The sequence below is a fragment of the Chenopodium quinoa genome, unplaced genomic scaffold (genome assembly GCF_001683475.1).
Source record: "Chenopodium quinoa cultivar QQ74 unplaced genomic scaffold, ASM168347v1, whole genome shotgun sequence".
NCBI lineage: Eukaryota > Viridiplantae > Streptophyta > Magnoliopsida > Caryophyllales > Amaranthaceae > Chenopodium > Chenopodium quinoa.
The window spans coordinates 4,216,367-4,239,972 of record NW_018744593.1 but is presented as its reverse complement, the minus strand read 5'-3'; the positions used below and the strand labels follow the sequence as shown (position 1 = coordinate 4,239,972).

At 37.4% G+C, this 23,606-nt stretch overlaps 3 protein-coding genes and 1 long non-coding RNA gene across 5 annotated transcripts; 2 read left to right on the top strand and 2 right to left on the bottom strand.

The window, feature by feature from the left end:
* Positions 1 to 4,613: 4,613 nt before the first annotated feature.
* LOC110699846 (uncharacterized mitochondrial protein AtMg00810-like) lies at positions 4,614 to 5,354 on the top strand. Its single transcript, XM_021877358.1, has one exon. It carries the CDS (start codon positions 4,614 to 4,616, stop codon positions 5,352 to 5,354), a length of 741 nt encoding a protein of 246 aa, XP_021733050.1.
* An 8,168-nt stretch (positions 5,355 to 13,522) lies between these two features.
* Positions 13,523 to 16,914, top strand: LOC110699689. Of its 2 annotated transcripts, XR_002506966.1 has the most exons (5): positions 13,523 to 13,880; positions 13,977 to 14,332; positions 15,740 to 15,883; positions 16,033 to 16,114; positions 16,663 to 16,914. It is a non-coding gene; the product is annotated as an uncharacterized LOC110699689 (long non-coding RNA). The 2 variants fall into 2 exon arrangements; XR_002506965.1 differs by having other exon boundaries at positions 13,524 to 13,880; positions 16,033 to 16,914.
* Positions 16,915 to 18,971: 2,057 nt separating this feature from the next.
* On the bottom strand, positions 18,972 to 21,048 carry LOC110699686 (protein MAIN-LIKE 1-like). Its single transcript, XM_021877211.1, has 3 exons — positions 19,931 to 21,048; positions 19,425 to 19,850; positions 18,972 to 19,329 (listed from the first exon to the last, which is right to left on the bottom strand). The coding sequence occupies exons 1-3, from the start codon at positions 20,681 to 20,683 to the stop codon at positions 19,189 to 19,191; spliced, it is 1,320 nt and encodes a 439-aa protein (XP_021732903.1). The 5' UTR covers positions 20,684 to 21,048; the 3' UTR covers positions 18,972 to 19,188.
* On the bottom strand, positions 21,048 to 22,272 carry LOC110699688 (high mobility group protein B1-like). The gene is made up of 2 exons (XM_021877212.1): positions 22,145 to 22,272; positions 21,048 to 21,268 (listed from the first exon to the last, which is right to left on the bottom strand). Exons 1-2 carry the CDS (start codon positions 22,211 to 22,213, stop codon positions 21,050 to 21,052), a joined length of 288 nt encoding a protein of 95 aa, XP_021732904.1. The 5' UTR covers positions 22,214 to 22,272; the 3' UTR covers positions 21,048 to 21,049.
* Between the last annotated feature and the right edge of the window lie 1,334 nt (positions 22,273 to 23,606).

Sequence of the window (23,606 nt, the reverse complement as noted above, 5' to 3'; positions counted from 1 at the left end):
AGCAGCAACGACACCACCGCAACGATAACGACACCAGCACGCAGCAACGACAACAACAACAACATTTAGATCTAGTTTTTTTTTTAAACAATTCTGATTATAATTAATTTTTGATATAATTATAATGTTTTTTTTATTAATTTCAGAAGATAATTGTATATTTTATATATTTTGTTCGATTTCAATTGGTTTTGTTTATTTTTTTCGATTTTTTGGTTTGGATATGGGTTTGGTTTATTCGGATTTTGGGTTTTTGTTTCGAGTTGGTTTGTACGATTTGGGTGTTCTGGATTTTTTTTGCGTTTTTTCGATTTTTTTTCTTTTTTTCTCGGTGGGTGGGTTAGGCGGTTGGTTAGGTGGTCTGGGTGGGTGTGGTGGTTGTTTTTTCTGGGCATGTGGGGTAGATGAAGTACGGTGGGGTGGGTGGGTGTGGGTGGGGTGGTCTGGGGGTTGTTCTGGGCAGGTGGGGTGGGTGTGGGTGGGGGTTGGTCTGGGCAGGGTGGGGGTGGGGGTTGTTCTGGGGAGGTGGGGTGGGTGTGGGTGGGGGTGGTCTGGGTGGGTGTGGGTGGGGGTTGTTCTGGGCAGGGTGGGGTGGGTGTGGGTGGGGGTTGTTCTGGGCAGGTGGGGTGGGTGTGGGTGGGGGTTTTTCTGGGCAGGGTGGGGCTTTTTTTTTTATTTTTTTTTATACCTTTTCCGACGAAAAATTCCGTCGGAAACCTCTCCAACTCCGACGGAAATTTTCGTCGAAACATTGCGACGGATTTTCAAATAAAGTCAAAAAAAGCGCCGACAGAAATAAATCCGTTGGAAATTCCGCCGGAAACTAGCCTTCCGACGGAATTTCCGTCGGAAAAGGTCGAATTTCCTAGGTCGAATTTCCTACAAAGGTCGAATTTCCTACAAAGGTCGGATTTTTTCCGTCGGAATCAAGCTGTTTTCTTGTAGGTACGACAATCTTGGTGGAGACGGCGTCGGTGGTGGCTGCAAAATAAGGGTGGTCGAGGAAATTAATTCATTAAAAATTAAAAAAGAAAGGGGGAAAGTAGGAGGACTTACCGGAAGTTTCAGTAGGGGGAAAGGGTGGTGGTTCTGGTCGCGGCGACGGAGGGGAGGAGGTCGGAGGTAGCTTGGTGGATGTGGCTGCGAAGAGGTAGTATAGTTAGGTTTTAGCGGTACTTTTAAATAATTAAAAAAAAAAAAAAAAAAAACAACAACAACAACAACAACACTAACCTCGCGGCGGCGTCAGGGGCGGCAGAAGGTGGTTCTGGTCGCACCGATGAAGGAGAACGGGGGTGGCTGTAGACATGGTGGTTCTGGTTAGGGATCCGACCGAAAAAATCAAAGTAAAAAACAAAAACAAAATGCACTACACTTACCCAACGACGGCCAAGGAATAACGGCAATGTAAGGCCAGTGGTTGCGGTAGCGGATCTGGTGGTCGTCGGTCTTCCTCTTTCTCTTTTTCTTCCTTTCTCTTCCTCTTTCTATTTCTATTTCTCTTTCTCCTTTTCTGTTTCTATTTCGACAAATGCATAAATTAGAAATCAAGCATTGTTTTTTTTTTTGTAGTTCTGACGGAAATAATTTATGTCGGAACTTAATATTTCCAACGGAATATTCCGTCGAAATATATTTTCTGAGGGAATATTCCGTCGAAAGTATTAATTTTCGACAGAAATTAATTCTGTCGGAAAATTTACGAGGGATATTCCGTCAGAAAGTTGGTATTCCGATGGAATTTTTCGACGAATTATATTTCCTTGGAAAATTCAAAATTTCCGATAGAAATTTTGGTCCGTCAGAGTGTTTCCGTCGGAAATCGGCCTATTTCTAGTAGTGCTTGAGGATATGGCTAGAACAATGCTGATTTCCAGTGGTTTACCTAGGAACTTCTAGACAGATGTAGGGAATACAACATGCTACATACTAAATAGAGTTACTGTTAGAGCCATCACCAACAAGACACCATATGAGAGGAAGAAAGCCTAATATTTCCTACTTTAGATCTTTTGGGTGTAGATGTTTTGTTCATAATAATGGTAAAAGAAACTTAGGTAAGTTTGATGAACGAAGTGATGAGGCTGTATTCTTAGGATATGCCTCAAATAGTAAAGCTTATAGAGTCTGTAATAAAAGAACAATGTGTGTTGAAGAATCTGTACATGTTATTTTTGATGAAACTGAACAATTGATTGATGCACAGGAAGGTGATGATGATTTTAAAATTGGACTTGTACGAAAGTATGATCCAAATGAGGAATCAACATCATTGCAGAAGCGACACTCTGAAAAGGAAGGTGAAACAAATCATGAAGCAAATGGGGAGAAAGCAACAGAGGAAGCATAAGAAACTGCACTCCAGATTCAAGAACAAGAGCAAGTGGAAGTTCTTGAAGAAGTTTAGAATGAAGCTCAAGGAGTAGTTCCAACAGAAGTTCCAGCCAACAATGCTACACAAGAGAGGACGTTTCCCATAAAAGACTTTCATCCCAAGTCTTGGAAACATCAAAAATCTCATCCAGTGGATGCAATTATAAGTGATATTGCTTAAGGAACTCAGACCAGATCTCAGCTTAGGAACTTTTGTGCATTCTATGCATTCCTATCCTCCATGGAACCTAAGAACCATGTTGAAGCTTTGACTGATGCAGACTGGATTAACGCTATGCAGGAAGAATCTAATGAGTTTGAAAGAAACAAAGTTTGGCATCTGGAACCTAGACCCAGTCATAAAAAGACTATAGGTCTCAAATGGGTGTACAGGAATCATTACAAGAAATAGGCCGGAATTTGGGTCTATCAGAAAATTCCGACGGAAAAGGTAAATTACGACAGAAATCCCTCGAAAATATTCCGACGGATTTTTTTTCCCTTGGAATTTACAGCTTCTGACGGAATATTCCGTCGGAAGCTGTAAATTCAGAGCGAAAAAATCCGTCGAAACAAATAAAACAAAAAAAAATTGAAAAACACCTAACCCTAAAAAACCGGAAAACCCCCTCCCCTTCATTTCTTTTCTCTCTCCTCTTCTCTCTCTCCGCCTCTCTTCTCTTTCTCTCTCCTCTCCTTTCCTCTTTCCTCTTATCTTTCTCTCTGAACTCCTCCCTCCTCTCTCCTTTGCCATTATCACTTCTCCTCTCTTCTTCTTCTCACTTCTCCTCTCTTCACCTTCTCCTTCTCACACCGCCGCTGCTGAACAAAACCTATTGTCGCTACGCAACACCACCACCGCCATTCTCGTCATTTCTCTTCTCCTTCTCCTTTGTTCCTTCTCGACGGTGTCCCATTGTTATTCAGGTCAAATTCGACCATGAAACCTCTAGATCTAGAGGTTTCATGATCGAATTTGGCCGTATTAAACATAATTCGATGAGAAATTAACATCCAATTTCGGTGTTAAGGTATGTTTTCTTGATTTTAATTTTCTTTCCTTTTTTTTTCTTTTTTATGTTAATTTTTGGGTTGTAATTGTGGTTTTCGTAGTAGTGGTGGTTGTGATTGGTTTTTTTTTTTTTTTTTTTTTTTTTTTTTTTTTTTTTTTTTTGTTAATTTTCGGCAATAGTGTGGTTGTGGTTTGGGGGTGTTTGGGTGGTAGATCTGGATTTCGGTTGGTTAGGATTAAGTGGGGGGGTTAAGGTGGTGGGTCCGGTTTGGTTAGGCTGGGTGGTTGGGGGGTTCGGTTAGGGTGGGGTTACTGGGTTGTGGTGGTGGGTTAAGGGAGGTGGGTTAAGGTAGGGGTACTGGGTAGGTACAGTTTTAGGTGGGGTGGGTACAGTTGGTGGGTGGAGATGGGGTTAGTTATGGTGGTCTAGTGGGTTAGGGTTTGGGTAAGGTGGTTTGGGTGGGTTGGAGGTGGCTAGGGCTGGTGGTGGGTTCAGGTAAGGTAGGTGGGTGGGTTCAGGCTAGGTCTGGTGGTAGGGGTGGTGGGTGGGGCTATTTTTTTTTATTTTTTTTATTAACATTTTCGACAGAAATTTCCGTCGAAAGGAAGTAAATTCCGATGGAATATTCCGTCGAAAGAGGTATATTCCGACGGAAAGTTCCGTCGGAAGAGGTATGTTTCGACAGAATCTTTTACGTCGGAAAATTGCGACGGACTCTCGATTAAAGTAAAAAACAGCGGCGATAGAAATAAATCCGTCGGAAAAGGTCGAATTTCCTACAAAGGGTTTTGCAACAGATTGATTCCACTGATTCCGACGGAATTCCGTCGGAAGACCAATTTCCGACGGAATTTCTGATGTTTCCGACGGATTTTTTTCGTCGGAATCAAGCTGTTTTCTTGTAGTGAACAAACTAGATGAGCATGGTATTATTGTCAGAAACAAAGCAAGACTTGTAGTTCAAGGGTTCAATCAACATGAAGGAATTGACTACGATGAGACATTTGCTCCAGTAGCAAGGTTAGAAGCCATTCGTTTATTTATAGCTTTTGCTGCTTATATAGGATTCAGGTTTTACCAGATGGACGTTAAATGTGCATTTTAAAATGAGGTCCTTGAGGAAGACGTCTATGTGGAACAATCTCTTGGATTTGAAAATCCAAAGTTCCCAAACCATGTTTACAAGCTTGACAAAGCTCTTTATGGACTGAAGCAAGCTCCTAGAGCATGGTACGAAGGTTGTCCAAGTTCCTTTTGACTAATGGTTTTAAACATGGTAAAATTGATAAAACATTGTTTTTAAAATCAAATGGAACTGACATCTTAGTTATACAGATTTATGTTAATGACATATTATTTGGTGCAATCAACAAATCTTTGTGTAAGTATTTTGCTGACCTCATGGGTGGAGAATTTGAAATGAGCATGATGGGTGAGTTAAATTTCTTTCTTGGTTTGCAAATTAAGCAAACTGAAGAAGGGATCATGATTCATCAACATAAGTACATTAAAGAACTGATCAAGAAATATAAGCTTGAGAATGCTAAGACCAATAGAACCCTTATGGGTGTTGCAACGAAACTTGATGAAGACCTATCTGGAACTTCAATTGATCAGACTATGTACCGAGGTATGATTGGATCTCTACTTTACTTAACAGCTAGTAGACCTAACATATCTTTTAATGTAGGTTTGTGTGCTAGGTTCCAAGAAAACCCAAAGGAGTCACATGTAATAGCAGTGATAAGAATTTTTTGTTACTTAAAAGGAACTGATGATTTGGGTCTCTTCTATCCTAGAAGTGACACATTTGAGTTAAATGGTTTTACTGACGCTGACTATGCAGGTGACTTGGTTAATAGAAAGAGCATTTCAGGTATGGTACAGTTTTTGGGACCGTGTTTAGTATCTTGGGTTCCAAGAAACAAAACACAGTTGCATTATCTACAGCTGAAGCTGAATATATAGCTGAAGTAGCATGTTGCTCTCAAATGTTATGGATAAAGCAACAGGTTAGAGATTTTGGTATTTTATTTGATTGTGTTCCTATTTACTGTGATAATACTAGTGCAATATGTATTATTTAAAGATCCAATTCAACACTCAAAGGTCAAGCAAATCCACATTAGGCATCACTTCCTAAAGGATAATGTGGAACAAGGGAATATTAGATTAGAATTTTGCCACTGAAAATCAAATTGCAGATATTCTAACCAAGCCCTTGAACAGAGAAAGATTTGAGAAATTAAGATTGGAACTTGAGATGATCAAGCTAACTTGATTGCTTCTGAAGTTCCAAGATATGGCAAAGTAAAAAATAATGCGAAAAGAGCAAAAAGGACATCTAGCACAACCTTGGTGTGCTAAACATAGCTGAAGTGTCACCGTTGGTGAATTCTTGGAGGTAGTTCACTAACACTTGAAAACGTGTGTGATTAGTATTGTACATTGCATATGTGTAGAAAGTGCATTCCAAATACATCTGAATTTTGGAAAATCCTATTTTTGGAAATTACTTGAATTTGGAAAGAAAAGATTTTGTAAAATATTCATCCTGATTATTTTTTGTAAAATAAATTGAAGTTGTTCAATTAATGACTGAACAGTAACCCGTTCATATCCCTTGCACCGCTTCATTAAATATAAAAGCATCTTTCACCCACCTTATCTCCTCACTTTCAAATCACAAAAACTACTCTCAGTAAAAACCATCAAACTCGCCAAAAGCCTAAACCTTCATCCATGGCAATTGAAACCAGCAAAAATTCCACTGAGAAAATTCCCACACCACAACATTCAGAAGAAGAAACCTCACCTCTTGCTATGGTGGTTTACGAATCACCTAAAAAGGATGAAGAAAACTTTGAAGAAGTTCCTACAGCAAACACCCCCACTATCTCTACCACAAAAAAAAACCCAATGGAGAAGGAGAAGGCGTCAGTAGTTGGAGAAGTTTCGTCTTCTGATGATTTACTCAATAGAATGAAGGAGTGGAAAGAAACGAAAGCAAAGGCAAAATCTCTAGCAGAGCACATCAAAGAAGTGGAGGACTTTACTGAGGGGGAATTCCAATCGGGTGAGGAAAACGATCCAATTGGAGAGGATGATGATCAATCCGAACTGGAATCTATAGCTGGAAGGTATGTTGTTGGTCATAGACTGAATTTAACTTGGTGTAAAAAAGCTAGGTTTTTGGAATTTCTTGATTTGCTACTTTTTCAAGGATAGGAGTATATGTTGTCCAAGTCTTCTAATAATTGCATGTATCCTCTTTCTACGAATGAATTCTGCAAAAATTTTAAGGTGAAACAAGGGGTAATTTTTAGTGAAATTAATAAAACTGCTATAATGTTGAACGATTGGGAACTATTATGAAGGTTCTAACTGAGGGTTATGAAATGTATGCTAAGGGAAAATCTGGTGTGAAAGTGGATAGTTTCTTAGGTGGTGATATTGTTGAGTATTTGGGAGGAAAAGGGGGAGTTAAAATTATGAATCATAATAATTTGAGCCCTATAAACAAGCTGTTGTTTAATTTAGTGAAGAAAACAATCCTACCTCATACTCAAAAGAAAAATGAGCCATGTTTGTTGGATATGGCTATAATTTTCTGTCTGGCTAAAAAGATCAAAATCAATTTTCCTTCATTGATGTATCAACATCTAGCCCACTGTGTTCCTAATAAGAACAAAGTAGGCTATGGGGCTATGCTGTCAAATGTCTTTGAGAGTCTTGGTGTGAAACTCAAAGGAGTCTATGGTGGATTGAAGGAAAAGGTAGAAAATGTGATCAATGAGCTTGAGACTCTGCTGGGAATAAGTTTGGCTGTTGTAGATGGGAGGATTAAGAAGGTGGAAGAAAAAGAAATGAAATCTGAAGCCAGTGGGAATAAGAGAGAAGGAGCAGCATCTGGTGAGCATGTGAGGAAGAGTAGGAGGCTTACGGCTAGTTCCTTTCCTTAGACCAACATGCAGAAGCCTTTGGAGTTGGATACTGATGACAAGGTTCTGGAAGGGTAGGTGGCTGAGCTTGCAAAGAGGCAGCTAAAAGAATCAACAGGGAGAGTTTAGAAGCTGGAAAAGAGAGTGCAGGGTCTTGAGAAGAGTCTTAAGGGACAGAAGTTAGAGTTCCAGAAGGCTATTAAGAGCTTGGAAGAAAAGCCGGAGGCGAGTATTGAAGCTCAGAAGGAAGACAACAAGAAGATTCTTGAACTTCTTGAATCCTAACCCAGCTTACCTCATGCAACCTACCTTAGCCTAGCCTAATCTTAGCCTTTTCATTTGTTTTTTTATGTCATGAACAATTTTAATTTCATTTTGGTATTTTGCAAACTTTGGTTTGTAACTATTAAAAGAGGGTGATATTTTGTTTTTAAACATCTATTTGGAACTTTTCATATACATGTGTGTTTTGTATGATATGAAAGCATGTGCAGGATTGTGTGAAGGAACTAGCTAAAGAGAGCTAGTCAGCGCTGCCTTCAGTTTCCCACACTCGATGAATTGTTTGTGGGGTTGTGGCTAGATGTTTAATACCTTAGATTGCCAGACTTTTTGATAATGCCAAAAGGAGGAAAAGAATAAGCAAACTTGAAAGTGGAAGTTGTTCTGGGTTCCAGTTGATAAAGTATCAAAGATTTCTTTGATATTGTGTAAATAATAGTTTAATAGTTCTGTTTTGTTCTGGTTTTGTTTATTTTTTTCTTTGTTATAGTCTTTCTTAAGTTATTTTTGTTTTAGTTTTTGTGTGTTTTTATTTTCTTGTTAAAAAATCAAAAAATACAAAAATATGACCTTTAATTGTATTTAACTTTCCTGCTCAAAGTTTGCTATGTTTTTCATCATCAAAAAGGGGGAAATTTTTGAAGCTTAAGAGTTATAATGATGAAGAATAAAAGCAAACTTCAACTAATGCGATTTCTCTAAGTGTTTAACTAGAACAGGTGAAATTAACTTGGGAAGTGGAATAGTAACCTGACTATGAAGACTCAAGGAGATCCTAGGGAAAGTTAAAGAAAGTAAAAGAAGAGTTCCACAATGGAACTAACTGAGTTCCCTAATAGGAACAATAAGAAAGGTTCCCTAACAGGAGCTTGACAGCAAGCTAAGAAGACTGGCTTGGTCTGCGTTGGAGACATCAAGTTCTATAAGAACTTTGCCTACGAAGTTCCAGCAAGGAGCCGGAGAATAAAGGACAACACGCAGGAACTTAGTCCTGGTCTGCGTGATGCCTAAGTATCCTTAACTTACAACGATTGATGAGATAATCCAGTTTTAGAATATAAGTCTTTTTGTTAAGTTTTTTTATCTAAGGATTATTGTAAATATGGTAGGAAAGTTTATGCATGGAATTTATTAGAATCTTGACAAAGCTTGGCAAGCTTTAAAAATGGAAAATTTATAAAAGATGAGTTTTAATTTTATGAAAAGATTTTTGAAAGATTTTTATTTTATAAACTGGTTTTACAAAATATTATTCTTTTCATAAATTATATCTTTGATAAGGTTTCTAAAAAGATTTTGTTTCAAAAAGATTTACATAGAAGTGTAATTATGAAAACGGCAGTTTTATAATTTATATCTTTTGAAAACCCTACGTTACATCCAGTATAACTTGCATATAAAGGAGAATTCATAATTAGCACAACTTTGTGAGTTTATGAGTGAAGAATCTGAAGAGAGCTTAAAGTGTAAGTTTTCCAAGTCTAAACTTTGTCATATTAGTTTTGGTAATCATGTGTAGCTTTCCAATCACATATTAGAGTCAAGAGTTTGTATTGTTTTGGTATTGGGTGATCAAGTGTTAAGTGTATTGCATACAGATTGTAGGCTTCAAGATTGAAGATGATTGTGTGAGCATTCAGGGAGTGCCGAGTGAATCTAAGTCAGGGACTTAAGTTAGGTAGAATACGGTTCTACTTTGTTGCAAGTTCAGACAGGAACTTGTGAGTAAAGGTCTGATTATAATAGGTTGTAACTAGGAGAGTTTGCCCTATTATAGTGGATTGGTTTGGGTTGAAATCCCTTGGAGGGTCGAGATTTTACTTCCAATTGGGCCTTGAGAGGTTTCTTCGTAAAATTTTGTGTGCTTTGCAAAGTTCTGTTCGTTTATATTCTGTTTTATTTCCACAAAAGTAGTCATTAGGAACTTATATATAATTCACCCTCCCTCTTATAGTGTTCGTCTCAATTAACAAACATATAAGAATTTAGGTATATATATCCTATATTATTAGATTATTAAACCTCACTTTAATTTGCTATCTATCAACCAATTTATGAGGCCTATTATTCCACTAATCAAAACTTGGTAACATGCATGGCCTAATTTGATGCTTTTAAAATTCATACAAGCGTATGATAAAACAATCATAATTGCTAGACCACTAGACCTAATAAGTGTATAGAATTGATTTGGTCCAAAATAATTAAATTAGTAGACTTAATAAACAACGTATGGCCTTAGACCATAGCTTATGCAATTTTTTACCTACACCCCAGTGTAGGTAAAGTTGCCTACACCCCCCTCCCCCCCCCCCCCCAAACTCCTCTTCACCTTTTTTTTAATGTTTTAGTGTTCTCCAACACAAATAACATATAATACTCTTTTTTTTTAAAAAAAAAAATAAATTAAAAGCTTCATCTCATTTAAATTTTGTACAGTACTTCATATATATGAAATTTTTATTGTTGTAGTTTTTTAAGATTTTCTTCTCTATAATTTTATAATCAAATAGGGGAAAAAAATTAGAGTAAATATATAAAATCGACAATTAACAATTATATCAAATCGTTGAAATGGAAAAGGAGAAAGAAAATAGTACCTCATCAAAGAATTTGCGTCGACGATGAAGCTTCGACAAGGGGTGATATGAATAGATGATGATGAAACCCCTATGAGAGAAAATATGAAGATTTTTGGAGAGAGGAAATGAAAATGATAAAAGTTTTAAGAGAGAGAAATGATAGAATGAAGCTTTTTAGAGGATAACAATGGTGATGAGTATAATTTGATTTCTTTTTTTCTTTTTCTTTTTTTGGTTTTTTTTATAACAAAAATGACGGATTTAATTGGGAGGTGGGTAAGAAGGGGGGTATAGGTAACCCTGCGTCCCTACTAATACTAGGGTGTAGGCATTAACTATTAGCTATTACATTGCTTACTTGCATTAGCTGTGTTTTGGGCTCATGTAGTGTTACAAAATGCTTTCAATAAGCTTGTCCTTTTTGAACAATCATTGTGATAGAGTATGTAGCGGCTTAAGTTTTTGGTCCGTTAAGATGGTCCTCTAACACATCGTGAGATCTCAGGGCGCAACGTGGTCATCCCCAATGGACAAACTTACGATTTTTTTTGTTTTTGAGTCTATTTTTGACCTATTTCACTTTCTATTTAGGAGTACTACCATAAACTTCAATCCATAGAGTACATTTGATTAACCTAGCGATAAGTTTGTAATACGTACAATAATCCTTATGATCTACAAACCTCTTCCTTCACTTGTTCGTGGACGTTGCTAACACATCACAAGTTGACTCGTTTTCTTCTCTCCTCTCTTTCACTTTCTAAACTTATAAGACCTATCTTTACTATGTAATATCTAAATTAATAAGATCTACTTTTAATCTATTGATTGATAAGAGTATACTACGTAAGACCCATTTTTCTGTCTAATTTCATAAGATTCATCATATTTTCTCTCATATTTAACTATTTAAAGTCATAACTCTCATAATACTCATTTTCTCTTTTATTTGCACTCTCAAACTTCACTCACTATTTTTGTAATTCGTGTGTTGAAAAGCTTCAGTTTAGTTTCGAGCTTTGATTTCATTTTTTTCTGCTTAATTTCCTTCTAAGCTTTCTCGTATTTTTCATTATTATTGTCAATAATTTTTTGAAATTCAATTTCTGGTACAATATAACGTTTATTTTTTCTCATATTCTTCAATTTTACCATTGCTTTATTTGTGTATGAGCAACTTCGAGCTAATTTGTAGAATATGAGCATATGCAAACAAAAGCTTTAATATCACCCTAGCAAACATCAACAACAATGATAATCCCAAAAATTCAACAAAATGTCTCACTCAACTTTCCAACAAACATTATTTATTTTTACTCGTCTACATAAAAAAGTATAAAAATTGAATTTTTAGTTCGTTTACTTTTTACCTTGGAAGATTTAACAGCATACAATATGCTCATATATACCATATTGCTACCGGTTATATCTGAGTAAGATATAACTGATTGTAAGGTGCACAAGCTTATGCTCCCAAATTACCCCTTTAATTCTTTTTACTATTCTCACTTTTATTTTTACAGCAACTTTTCTGTGTGGCTCAGTGGCTGCCAGCACAGGAACGGAATGAAAATCGATCATCATACTGATGTCATCCTTGGATCAAAGTCGTTCTACTGATAATATTGATTCACAAGCTAAGCTCCCCATTCATCATACCTGAAACCAAAATAAAAATATACAATCGATGTCAAATACCAATATAGAGAACAAAAAGATTAGAGAATCAGAAATGAAAAGGGGCTCAATATACTGCAAGCAACACTGATGAAGAAGCCTTACCAGGAGAGCCAAAGTGATCAATACTTACCCTAAGAGAGGTGAAAATTAGATAATACACCCGGGTGCACCATGCTCATGGTGCACCCGGGTAAACAAAAAAAGGCGGAAAGAACATATAGTGTTTGATAAAGAACATACCTATGTTTGACAAAGAACATACCTTTAATATGTTATTTGAGTGTGATCAGTGTGTTCTTTGAGTAAAATTATATGTTCTTTACATTATAACTTATGTTGTTTAACATATGTTGATAAACATATTTTTTTTTGGGTTTAATAATACAAAGTATGTTCTTTGAATTTGGCGTGTATGTTCTTTAAGGTCGTAGTGACGCCCAAATTCTATTTTTTATTATCATGTCATATTTAAATTACTTTTATTATCGCACATTCTTTGAGTTTGATTAGTGTGTTATTTAGGTATTAACTATATGTACTTTACAATATAAATTATGTTCTTTTTAACATTTGGTATTTTGAAATTTGATATTGAAATCTTAAATTATTTTTAATTGAAAAAAATGTTAGAGTAAAAAAACCTAATTATTATGGGAAGTTGAATTTTTTTTTGGAGAGATAGAAAACTATTTTTTGGGGAAATGATATCTTTGGTAAGGATTTTTTAAGAGGTGATCAACATTGGCATGACTCACATTCCGACCCGATCCGGCCCGAAATAGGGTGGGTTTGGGCAAACCTAAAAATGCATTTTTAGTTAAAACTCGATCCGGGTTCGAAAAAATCCCGAAAATCCGCTACTTTTATACGGGTTTGAGCACGAGAAATTATGATATGGCCCGGCCCTACTCGATTATTTATCACTTCTAAATTTTTCCGGTTAATAATGTGTAATTTTTCAGAAAATTTTATCAAGCTTTTATCTCGTTCTTTTTATTATATCTTTATGTTCTTTGGTAATGCATGTTTTTGTCAAATACAACCATGTTCTTTGTCAAATACATGTATGTTCTTTATGAAACACAGGATGTTCTTTCCGCCTTTTTTTTATTTATCCGGGTGTATGATGAGCACTGTACACCCGTGTGTATAAACCACAGATTACCCATCACTGACATAAAACACTAAACAATATTGGTTTAATGATTATTACTGCTCACTACAGAGTTTTAGTAATAGCAGTAAGTCGGAGATGTAATTAGATTGTTAGTTTTCCATATTGGTTATGGACTATGGTTAAATGAGTAAAGGTATGTGTTTTTACATAAGAGGTAGAGAAATAGAAGGAAAGAGAATACAAACCCCACAGTCGGAGCTATTTTGGTATTGTAGTGTGCAAGTGCTGGTTCAGCGCAACGCCGACACTGTGCTAAGACATCTTCTGCGGTCCCTGTAGTCCGGCGTGGAACACGATCTCCGATACTATGACCTCCGATAATACGACCGTCAGGAAGCTTCTTGTAATATTTTTTGAAACGTTGGGCACTAGCCATAAAACCAAATTACACTACTACATTTTAAATCAAATGCAACGGCTAAAAAGAGCTAGTGCAACAACTCATTTTATTGCCGTTGCATTAGATAAACCTAATACAACGGCATAAACTTTGTACATCAAAAGGTGGAGCTAACGCAATGGCTTTAAGAAGCCGTTGCATTAGGTGTACTAATACAACAACCTGAAAGGCTATTGCCACGGCAGTTCACTCCATATGAAAATGCGCTTAAAGTTCACTCTCCTCTCTCTTTCTCTCCTTCTCCCTATTCTCTTCCTCAAAGACGAAGGCAATCATCACCGCAGCCGCACACATCCACAACCACCGTCGCTCACAAAATTAAATTCTCTCTTTCTTCTCCCTCCTCATTCACTGATGGTCACGGTGGTGATGGTGGTCGCGAGTGATAACGACAATGCGGTTCGATTTTTAGGGTTTTGATTGGTATTCATGGTATGAGTTTCTTTAAACTTTCCTCTTTAAATTTTAAATTTAGGGTTCCTTTGCATAATTACTAGTTCAATTTTTTTTATTTTTTTCGATTTCTAGGGTTTCGATTTGTAACTGTTGGCGGTGGTGGAAAGCAGCGATGGTGAGTTTTGATTTGTTATTGATGGCGGTGGTGGAGAGTTGCTGAACTAACGTCGCTCGAACTCCAGCTTCGTGCCCTGATCTTTGAATAAGCCTTCTCTCTTTATCTCTCCTTTTTCTTCTTTCTCGCTACTTTCTCTCCCCTTTCAATTATTGTTCCAATTTCGACAATTATACACTTAGGAATTTTCAATAAATTGACAATTTAATGTTAATCAGGTTCATCATCATTGTCTGTGGTAGTTGGTGAGAGTGATTTGCTAATTGTTGGACCTGGTGTTCTTGGTCGCTTAGTAGCTCAATAATGGAGTCAGGTATAATCGCTATTTCTATTGCATTTCTACCTCTATTTCTTTCGTTTGTAAAACAATTTAATTCCTCGAGAACTCTCAGGTTAAATTTCTTTCGTTTTGGTTTCTCGCCTTTCTATTCTTGCCAGGTTCCTTATATTATCTTTAATTTCTGATTTTAGTAGTTTTTGTTATAAATTTTTGATCATATTGTTAGTATTTGGTTTGATTATTGGAAAATTGGTAGATTTTTAACTTGCAAATAAGTATGCTTTTGGTTGTTTTGTTGGTTATGGTAGTGCAAATGTTATGGTATAGGTAATGATGACAGTAGATTACTATAGTTGGTGTTATAATGTCTAGTAACTGGTGCTTATGGACGATTCATGTTGGAATTGATTAAGGGCATTGCGTTTCGTTTGGGTGAGATAGAGATAAATAGTATATTGATGCTTCGAAAATGAGCATGGTTACTGCTTATTAGTATATTACAATTTGGAAAAGTTGAACTATGTGTTTGGAGAATGGGGTGCAATGGGATTGGGGTCTTGATAGAAATTCCGTATGAGAACATGACACTTGAAGATGAAAACGATTTAATGATGAATGTAATGAAAGAGAGATTCCTTTCTAACATTGGTATATTCTGATATCTGCTTCTATTGGACGCATCCTCTGAAATAGTATTTGTTAAAATGCAAATGTCTTGCAAAATTTATAAGAATTTTAAATGAACCTAATGCTGTGAATGCCATTAGAATGCAAATAAAATGGAATGTGATCAAGGTCCTTGCTTAATCCAAGTGAGATTTATTTTCAGGCATACATTGAATGGGGTGACATAGAACCTGCATTTTAGGGAAGTTTTGACATAATTCAATATTTATCTTTGCTTTGCTTAATGCTCTGATCTTTGAAAATTACATTAATTGATTTGGGAAGGGTGTTGTGAGTTCTAGATGAAGGAGGGTTCAAAAGCTTTTGTGTCCTAAACTACTTGTGAAGATACATTTAACCAAGCTCATTTACCTCCCTCCTCTCCAAACACACACATATTTTATTTTGAACATTTAGTGGCAGAGATGTATTTGGCCAGCTTTATTTATTTTTTTCTTTCAATTTTGTTATATAAGCCAAAGCCACATGATGGTTATTCGTGTTGTTTGCTGCTTGTGTATTTCTTTTTTTGTATATTTCTTTTGTATTATGTTGTCTTTTATTTATTTACCATTTGAGTTTTTGAGATCTTAATATTGATTGGCATGCAAATAGATTGGTCTCCTATCTACTGTAGCTTGTTCAATTTGTTTTTGGCTTTGTGCTCTCTGTGGCTTGACTGTCCTTTCCTTCTCTGATTTTCATTTTTATTTTAAAAAAATAATGGTCTGAATTCTGCATTTTGGTGTTCTGCTGATCGTTGAATTCTAATAGTTTAAGCGGGTCAATACCAAGTTCAATTGGTAATCTTTCTAAGCTCTATTGGCTGGATCTAGCTGAAAACAAGCTTACTGGAACATTACCTGTCTCAAATGGGACTAAACCAGGTCTTGATATGCTGCATAGTTGTAAGCACTTGTATGTCTGACGCATTTATTTTTTGATTTGAAAATTTCTTGAATTCTTTATCGAATTTTACCATTATTGTATTGCCCTCTTTCAATCTTTTAATTTTCAATTTCTTGTTGTTTGTCTATTGATTGCCACTTTATCGGTCACTTTGGAAGATATCAACTCTCTGGCTCAATTCCACCTCAGCTACTCCATGAAAATATGACACTTGCTTATTCATTTGTAAGTACCCTGAAGGTAATTAAATAAGATATAGATGCTGACATTGACATATATTCACTGGTAACACTGCAAATTTGAACGAATACTGTTTTTTTTTTTTTAAATTGCATTGCAGGTTTGTTCTATATATGTATATCTCTAATCCCTTGTGTGTTCTTGCTTAGTTTTTACTCTTGATTCCAAACTAAATTTTCCTTTACTAAATCTCTGTCTTGTAATTATACTAGAATATAGTTGATTTTTTTCTTTTCTTGAATATCTCTATTTAGATTAATAGTTTTAGATAAATTTTTAAGGTGTATTGGGATTACCTCGGATTTACCTTATACGAAGCAAGGGTATTTTTAGTTGTAGTGCCATGTTATTGGTTTAAACCGCTGTTGTTAAATTGTTATGTTGTTTGGGTGGTGCTTGCTGCTATTCCTTTTACCTTGTACATTGATGTTGTCGTTTCTACTATATAATATGCTACTACATCTACTCTATAATGTTGCTACTACTGCCTCTGCTTTATAATGTTGTTGCTGCCCCTGCTGTAATTTTGCTGACTTGCTGCCTTGCAGACGATGACAACTCTCTCTCCAGCTACAAAACATCTCTCTCCCCGGTTTCAAGATAGATTTTGGTTTTTGTAGTATATGTTGTAGCAGCCAAACAAATGTTGAAAATATTGTATTTGGGAACAGTGATTTAGCTTTGATAGGTTTTTTTTTTTTTTTATCTCAATAAATTTAATTAGTGAAATTTGATTTTGTAACTCTTCCCTTTAAGAGCAATAATGTACAAACCTTCAATTTATATTAATGAAATTCCAATTTAATGGTCTTAATTATTGTTGTTGTTGTTATTATTACTATTATTATTATTATTATTATTATTATTATTATTATTGGCATTAGGGTATAGGGAACCATGGCATAAGAGTATAGGGAACCGTGGCATACGGCAATAATGTTGTCGTTGCATCAGGTGTTGATCTAATGCAACGGATCATTGATGCCGTGGCATTAGGTACCATATGCCGTTGCATTAGACCTACTGCAACGCCATCAGATGTCACGGTACATGGCCATTGCATTAGGCCTAATGCCACAGATTTTGACGCCTAATGCAACGGAAATGAGGTTGCAATAGGTCAAAAATGTAGTAGTGTTTAATTGAATGATAAAATTGCATAAATGTACAACCATAAGTCAAAATCCAGCTCATTTTATATAAAATAAGGATATATAATAGAACCCAAAAGAGAGGGAGCCCCTTTGTTTCTCATAATGGCATTTTGGAAAATATGTGATATTTTTCATTGGTGGAGACCGCATATATATGTGTCATGAGTGGGAGTCCCAAATCATTACACATAAACTTGTTTCTCACAATGAGAAACAGAGAATTACCCTCCAAAAGGAAATAAAAGGGATTTGTTAAACATCGCCCGCGTTTTTCTACATAAAGCCCACATTTTTTAAAAATGTTGACATTATTGCCCTTGTTTTAATTTTTACCGAAAATAAAATTTTTCACTCATAAAAAATGTGGAGCAGGACTGGATCGCCGAGTGAAACCGAAGAGCCCTCAACGTCGGGTAGATGCACCGTAGAGACGCCGTTGACGCCGGAAAAGGAGGTACGAAGCCATCTAAAACCACGAATTGGCGGCTGGCGTCCTGCCGGGACGCCGTGACCGTAGTGGTGGCGCCTAGCCAGGACGCCGCCACCGTGGCTCTGGCGCCTGGCCAGGACGCCGCCACCGTGGCCGTGGCGTCTGGCCAAGACGCCGCCGCCACGGTGGCGGCGTCCTGGCCAGGCGCCACCGCCACGGTGGCGGCGTCCTGGCTAGACGCCACCGCCACGGTGGCGGCGTCCTGGCTAGGCGCCACCACTATTTTTTTTTTTTTTTTTTTTTAATTTAATTTAAAATTTGTTTATTTTTTTTTTTTGTGTTACAATTTTTTTTCTTTTTTTTTTGGTTTTTTTTTTGTTTTGTTTTTAATTGTTTTAATTTGTTTTTGTTTTTAATTTTTTTATTTTTTATTTTTTTTTTTACAATTTTTTTCGTTTTATGTTTTTTTTTTTGTTTTTATTTTTTTGGTTTATTTTTATTTATTTAATCTAAAGTTTTGTTTATGTTTTTTATTTTTGTGTTTTGTTTTTTTTTTTTTTTGAATACTTTTTGTTTATTTCTTTGTTTGTTGTTTATAATTTATTATTGTTTTTGCTTTTGTGCTAATGTTGTGTCAAATGTATTAATTTAATCTACTCTTATGTGATTATATTTATATGTTATTGTTGCAGGATTATGGTGGAGACGGAAATGATTATAGTGGGATTTTTGTACACGATGGTCTGTTCGAAGATGCTCAACAAGCGGTTGATTGGGCGAAACAGGTTGCAATTAGATCAGGTTTTTGTTTAGTAGTAGCAACTCATAAATCTCAACGGGATGGTAGAATGGATCGCATTTTGAGATGCGACCGTTATCGCAAAAGGGAGGAACGAGATTTCAGTCAAGCGATTCGGTTTGATACAAAGCGGAAAGGTTGTGGGTGTCAGTTCAGAGTAAAGGTTCGACAACAGCAAAGGGGTGACGGTTGGGAAGTGAAGAGTTACGGTAAATGGGGGTATCACAACCATGAGATGATCGCATATGAAGTGGGTCATCGACAGTTAAGTGGCCTAAGTCCTGCTGCGAAACTAATTGTAAAAGAAATGAGTGATGCTCAAGTGAAGCCTGCTAAAATATTAGCATCTGTGTTGGAGAAATTTCCTGAAGACCAGCCAAACCGAAGACACATCTACAACGTCAGACAAAAATTGAGGTTTGAACGGTCAGAGGGAAGGAACCCTATACAGCAGCTTCTACAACGTCAGACATAAATTTTCGGATTCTAATTTTCGTATTTAGTTTTCCCATTTAAATGTGAACCTGTATTTAGTTTTCGTATGCCCACTAATTACAACTTAAAATAAAAGTTATAAAAACTAAAAATATAATGTCAAATTCTAAGAACTTAAAATAATAATTATAAGAACAGATAATGTTAACTTTTACAAACAACTAGGAAAATGTTTTATAAATGCACTGCCGACATATCAATAATCTCTCTGTGACGCCCACTGCCACTGCTCAAGGGCCCGTTCCAGTTCATCAATAACAGCTCTGCCTGTTGCAGTCGTCATGTTGTCCCTCTCCTCAAAAAGTCTGTGTCCCAACTGCGTCATCTTTCCCATCCACTACACATAACAAAACACATAAAATTCAATAACGACGTATTATGAGACGTATTATATGAAAAAAAACACAACTACAAATGTTTTATGAGACGTACCGCATCCACGGCAGTGGGCGGTGGCACATCATCATCATCGGCGTCGTCGCCGTGGTGGACGTCTCTGATCAACCTCGGGTGCGAGTGCCGGTTGTACCACTCCATGTAGTGCTGGTCACACATGGCAGCCACCCCAGTTGGCGGCCGCTGCAACTGCTCAATCCATATGCGGGCAACCATCGGAAACTGCTCCCACGTGCCAATCATGCTTGCCGGCCATTGGACGACGTACTCCTTCAACGACGCAGATCGGACGGCCTTACTGGGCCATGCTGGTGGAGGAGGAACAACTTGGACATATCCAAGCTGGCGAAGACAGCGCTGCGGCATGTACGCCTCTACGATCTCACGATACTGAATCAGTCCCGTGTAGAGGGTCCTGGGTACCCTATTACTAGGGTTCTGGCCGAAAGGCATCCAGTTCACCTGCACATTTTTTAAAATTAGTAAGATTCATACAATAAACACATCAAACTATAAAAGTAGAAATAATTTAAACACTTTACCTCTAATGGGGACATCCTGTCAAGCAATAACCGTATCGATCGCAGGCGGTCAATGGACTTCTTCTCGACACGCGGACTCCACGCACAGGCACGTGGCTGGCCATCCCCAATAGGAACCGGGTCGCGGTGTGGTCGAAACGCCGGGAAATACTCGTATATCCACGTCTGTAACAACGTCATACATCCAGTGATACCTGCCGCATCAGCCCGGCTCGAGAATCCTAACTGGCGATACATGTACGCTAATGTAGCCGACCCCCAAGAAAACTGGCCTACTCTGTCGGGCTCACACGCGTCAACTATGTCGCGTGGCCTGAGCTTGTTTCCGCTCTTATCCGGAAACAAGGTACACCCGAGAAGAAGAAAAACATATGCAGCCAGCTGTGTGTCCTGCGTCCTACGTGAAGTGGGGTGCAAACATCGCTGCAAAACTGCTGCGATCTTAACACCGCCGTGATCCCACACACCAAGTGCCGCTGTGTACAGCGCAGCCCTATCCACCGCCAACAGCTCCGCCAATAAATCTGCCTGATCCGCATCTGTGACAACAGATGCTCGGTTTCCCTCTACGGGAATCCCAAGGATGGCCTCGACGTCATGCAACATGATCGTCATCTCACCGAACGGAAGGTGGAAAGAGTTCGTGTCCGGCTGCCATCGCTCAACGAAAGCCGTGATCAGCGTCGAGTCAATCCTCTCATGCATGGTGGCAGGAAGGTGGCTCACTCTAGTGGCCCTCAATCGGCCGACCATCTCGCTCTCCTCCGGCCAAGCCTCAGCCCAACTACACAAGAAGTTACAAGTCCTCTCCCGGGTTTGGCATTTCAAAATGCCGCTATCCAAAGCCCGCTCTTGGTCCTCCCAAATACGGGTAGCGATGTGTCCTAGAAAGCTAGGAATCACACTCCCGTCTATAGGTCCCCCAGCCACCTCGCCCCTCACCACCCAAGAATCATTAACGGCCCTCGACCGTTTTCTGCTAACCGCAGACACAGTGGACGCAGATGATGTGCCAGATCTACTAACAAATCTACCATCTCTACCCTTACGCACGTCTACCCTACGCGTCTCATACACATCATCAAGCCTCTGACTGAATGGACCGTAATCATCATATGGTCAACTCTGATCGTCCACATCCTCATCTGCATCCTCCTCCTCCTCCTCCTCATCACCATCATCATCTTCATCATCCTCAGAATAGTGCACCCGTTCTCTACGAGCCGAGGCCGAAATACCACGGGATCTAACGTGTCTGGGCCCCGAGCTCTCCATTGAGTTCATCGTACTTCTCATAATGTCCATACTCTTCCCAGCCCCAGAACGAAAATACGATGCCTAACACAAAATAACAAAACATGTAATATGCAATATAAACATGTAATATAAACATAAAAAAAGTAATTAAAATAAATAAATAAAACAATATACATATGATGGAAAATAAATTAAAAACATTACAAAATATTAACAACCTAAAAATAAAAAAATTAATAACCTAATAAATAAATAAATAAAAAATTGGAAAAAACAAAGCAAAAAAAAAAATTACCCAAAAAAAACAAATTGGAAAAAACAAAGTGAAAAATATAAAATTATAAAAACTTAAAAAAAGAAGAACATCAAAATTTTAAAAAAAATTTATAACAAAAAAAAGGGAACATAAAATTTTTTTTAAGTAAAAAAACTAATTCAAAAAAAAAAAAAAACAAGAACATAAAATTAAAAATTAAAAAAAAAAAAGAGGAACATAAAATTTTTTTAAAAAAAACCAACAAAATTTAAAACAAAATAAAAAAAAAATCAGAAACATAAAATTTAAAATTAAAAAAAAGAAAAACAAATTTAAAAAAAAATCAAAAAAAAAAATAATTATTTTCGAAAATTAAATTTCAAATTTAAAACCAAAAAAAAATTAAAAAAATAAATAAAAAGGCGGCGGCGCCTAGGCCAGACGCCGTGACGGTGGCGGCGGCGTCTAGCCCAGACGCCACTACCACGGCGGCGGCGCCTAGGCCAGACGCCGGTGCCGTGGTTCTGGCGCCTGGGCCAGACGCCACCGCCACCGTCACGGCGTCTGGCCTAGGCGCCGCCGCCGTGGTAGTGGCGTCTGGGCTAGACGCCGCCGCCGTGGTGGTGGCGTCTGGCCTAGGCGCCGCCACCGCCTCCGACCTTTTTTTTTTAATTTTTAAACACAAAATTAATAAAAAATACCTTCTCGCCGGAAAACCGCTGTCCACCCGCCGCCTGTGCCGCCACTTCCTTGCCGGGCCGCCTCGACATCGCTCGGAAAGTTTTTTAGAGAGAGAAAGTGGAAGTAGAGAATTGAGAGAAGAAATTGTGTTTTTTACTTTGAGGGCAAAAGTGACAATTCACTCTAATTTTGTGGGCTTTATGTGGAGATTCGCGGGCGATGTTTAGCAATTGAGAAATAAAATAATAATTATGTTTACCTGGTATCAGACTTATAAATTGTTCTAGATCTTAAGGTGTAGTCATCTCGAGTGCTCGTCATTGCTAAACTCGCTCTTAGGAATTTCTCTTTATGAATTATGCGGAAAACAACGCTACCAATTTCCATTAGGGGTTCTAAGTCGCTAAACACATAATGAAATCAAATAGCATAATCCAAAATACAAATTAAAACTAATAATTCATATAAATCATATAATAATCAAACAAAAAAAATCAAAGAGGTCTAATTTCATAGTTCAATTCTAATATTAATGGGTTCTGCAACCAAATTTGATTCAATTATCACATAAATAATTTAAGGGATTATCAAATTTCTAGCAACATAATAGCTGGTTAAGATCTTTCATATAATCTTAGTAATTAGAACCAATAGTTCAAATTTTCGAACCCTAAACTTCCTACTCTGAAAATTAAATTAAATTAAACCCTAGATTGTGAAATTGACATGATGATTACAAACAAAAACAACAATTTACCTCAAAACCTGCTTCAATGGTGGATACAAGTATATGGAGAACGTTGAGTGCGCTTCTATGGATAACTGAGAGAGAGAGAGAAGAAGGGGAGGTAAGAGGTACGTTCATCCGTTTTTTTTTTTCCTTTTACATTATTCGCAATTAAAGTTGTTCAATAGATAGAATTTAGAATTTAGTTGGACATAAACTCCCTTGAAAGAGAGGGGCGAGATTACCTCGAGAGAAAGATTGACCTACCTTGCAATAAAGGCTTTTCACCGGCTAACAAAGGCCGATGATCTAGCAAATCAGTGCTCTAAATTACGAATTTTCGATCAAGAGAACGAAATTGTGGATGTTGGAGATGTTGCGGATGAAGAGTCAGAGGAACGCGTTGCCCTAATGTTGGTGGGGAAATTGGTGACGGATCGCAATTACAAATTTGACATATTCAAAAGGACCATATCGCAAGCATGGGCTGTTTCGAAGAGAGTTGTGATTCGAATTATTGGTACGAATTTGTTTGCCTTTCAATTCTTCCATTGGAAGGGCAGTGAAAAGATTTTGGAGGGACGTCCATGTTGTTTCGAAAATAATTTTCTGGCCTTTAGTGAAGTTGGAGGGGACGAGCAGCCATCGGATGTTATGCCATCTCATTCCCCATTCTGGGTGCGGCTGGAAAATTTTCCTTTTAATAAACGATCCAATAGCATTGTTAGGGCAATTACAGGATCAATGGGCGAAAT

What these genes read in the sequence shown, in the direction of transcription:
- LOC110699846 (XM_021877358.1), top strand. Translation starts at nt 4,614, where the DNA reads ATGGTACGAAGGTTGTCCAAGTTCCTTTTGACTAATGGTTTTAAACAT.
- LOC110699688 (XM_021877212.1), bottom strand. Translation starts at nt 22,213, where the DNA reads ATGTCGAGGCGGCCCGGCAAGGAAGTGGCGGCACAGGCGGCGGGTGGA. An exon ending in AGCGGTTTTCCGGCGAGAAG is followed by an intron (nt 21,269 to 22,144) that starts GTATTTTTTATT and finishes ATTTTGTGTTAG; the next exon opens with GCATCGTATTTTCGTTCTGG.
- LOC110699686 (XM_021877211.1), bottom strand. Translation starts at nt 20,683, where the DNA reads ATGGTCGGCCGATTGAGGGCCACTAGAGTGAGCCACCTTCCTGCCACC. An exon ending in ACAGGATGTCCCCATTAGAG is followed by an intron (nt 19,851 to 19,930) that starts GTAAAGTGTTTA and finishes AAAAATGTGCAG; the next exon opens with GTGAACTGGATGCCTTTCGG. An exon ending in CGCCCACTGCCGTGGATGCG is followed by an intron (nt 19,330 to 19,424) that starts GTACGTCTCATA and finishes TGTTATGTGTAG; the next exon opens with TGGATGGGAAAGATGACGCA.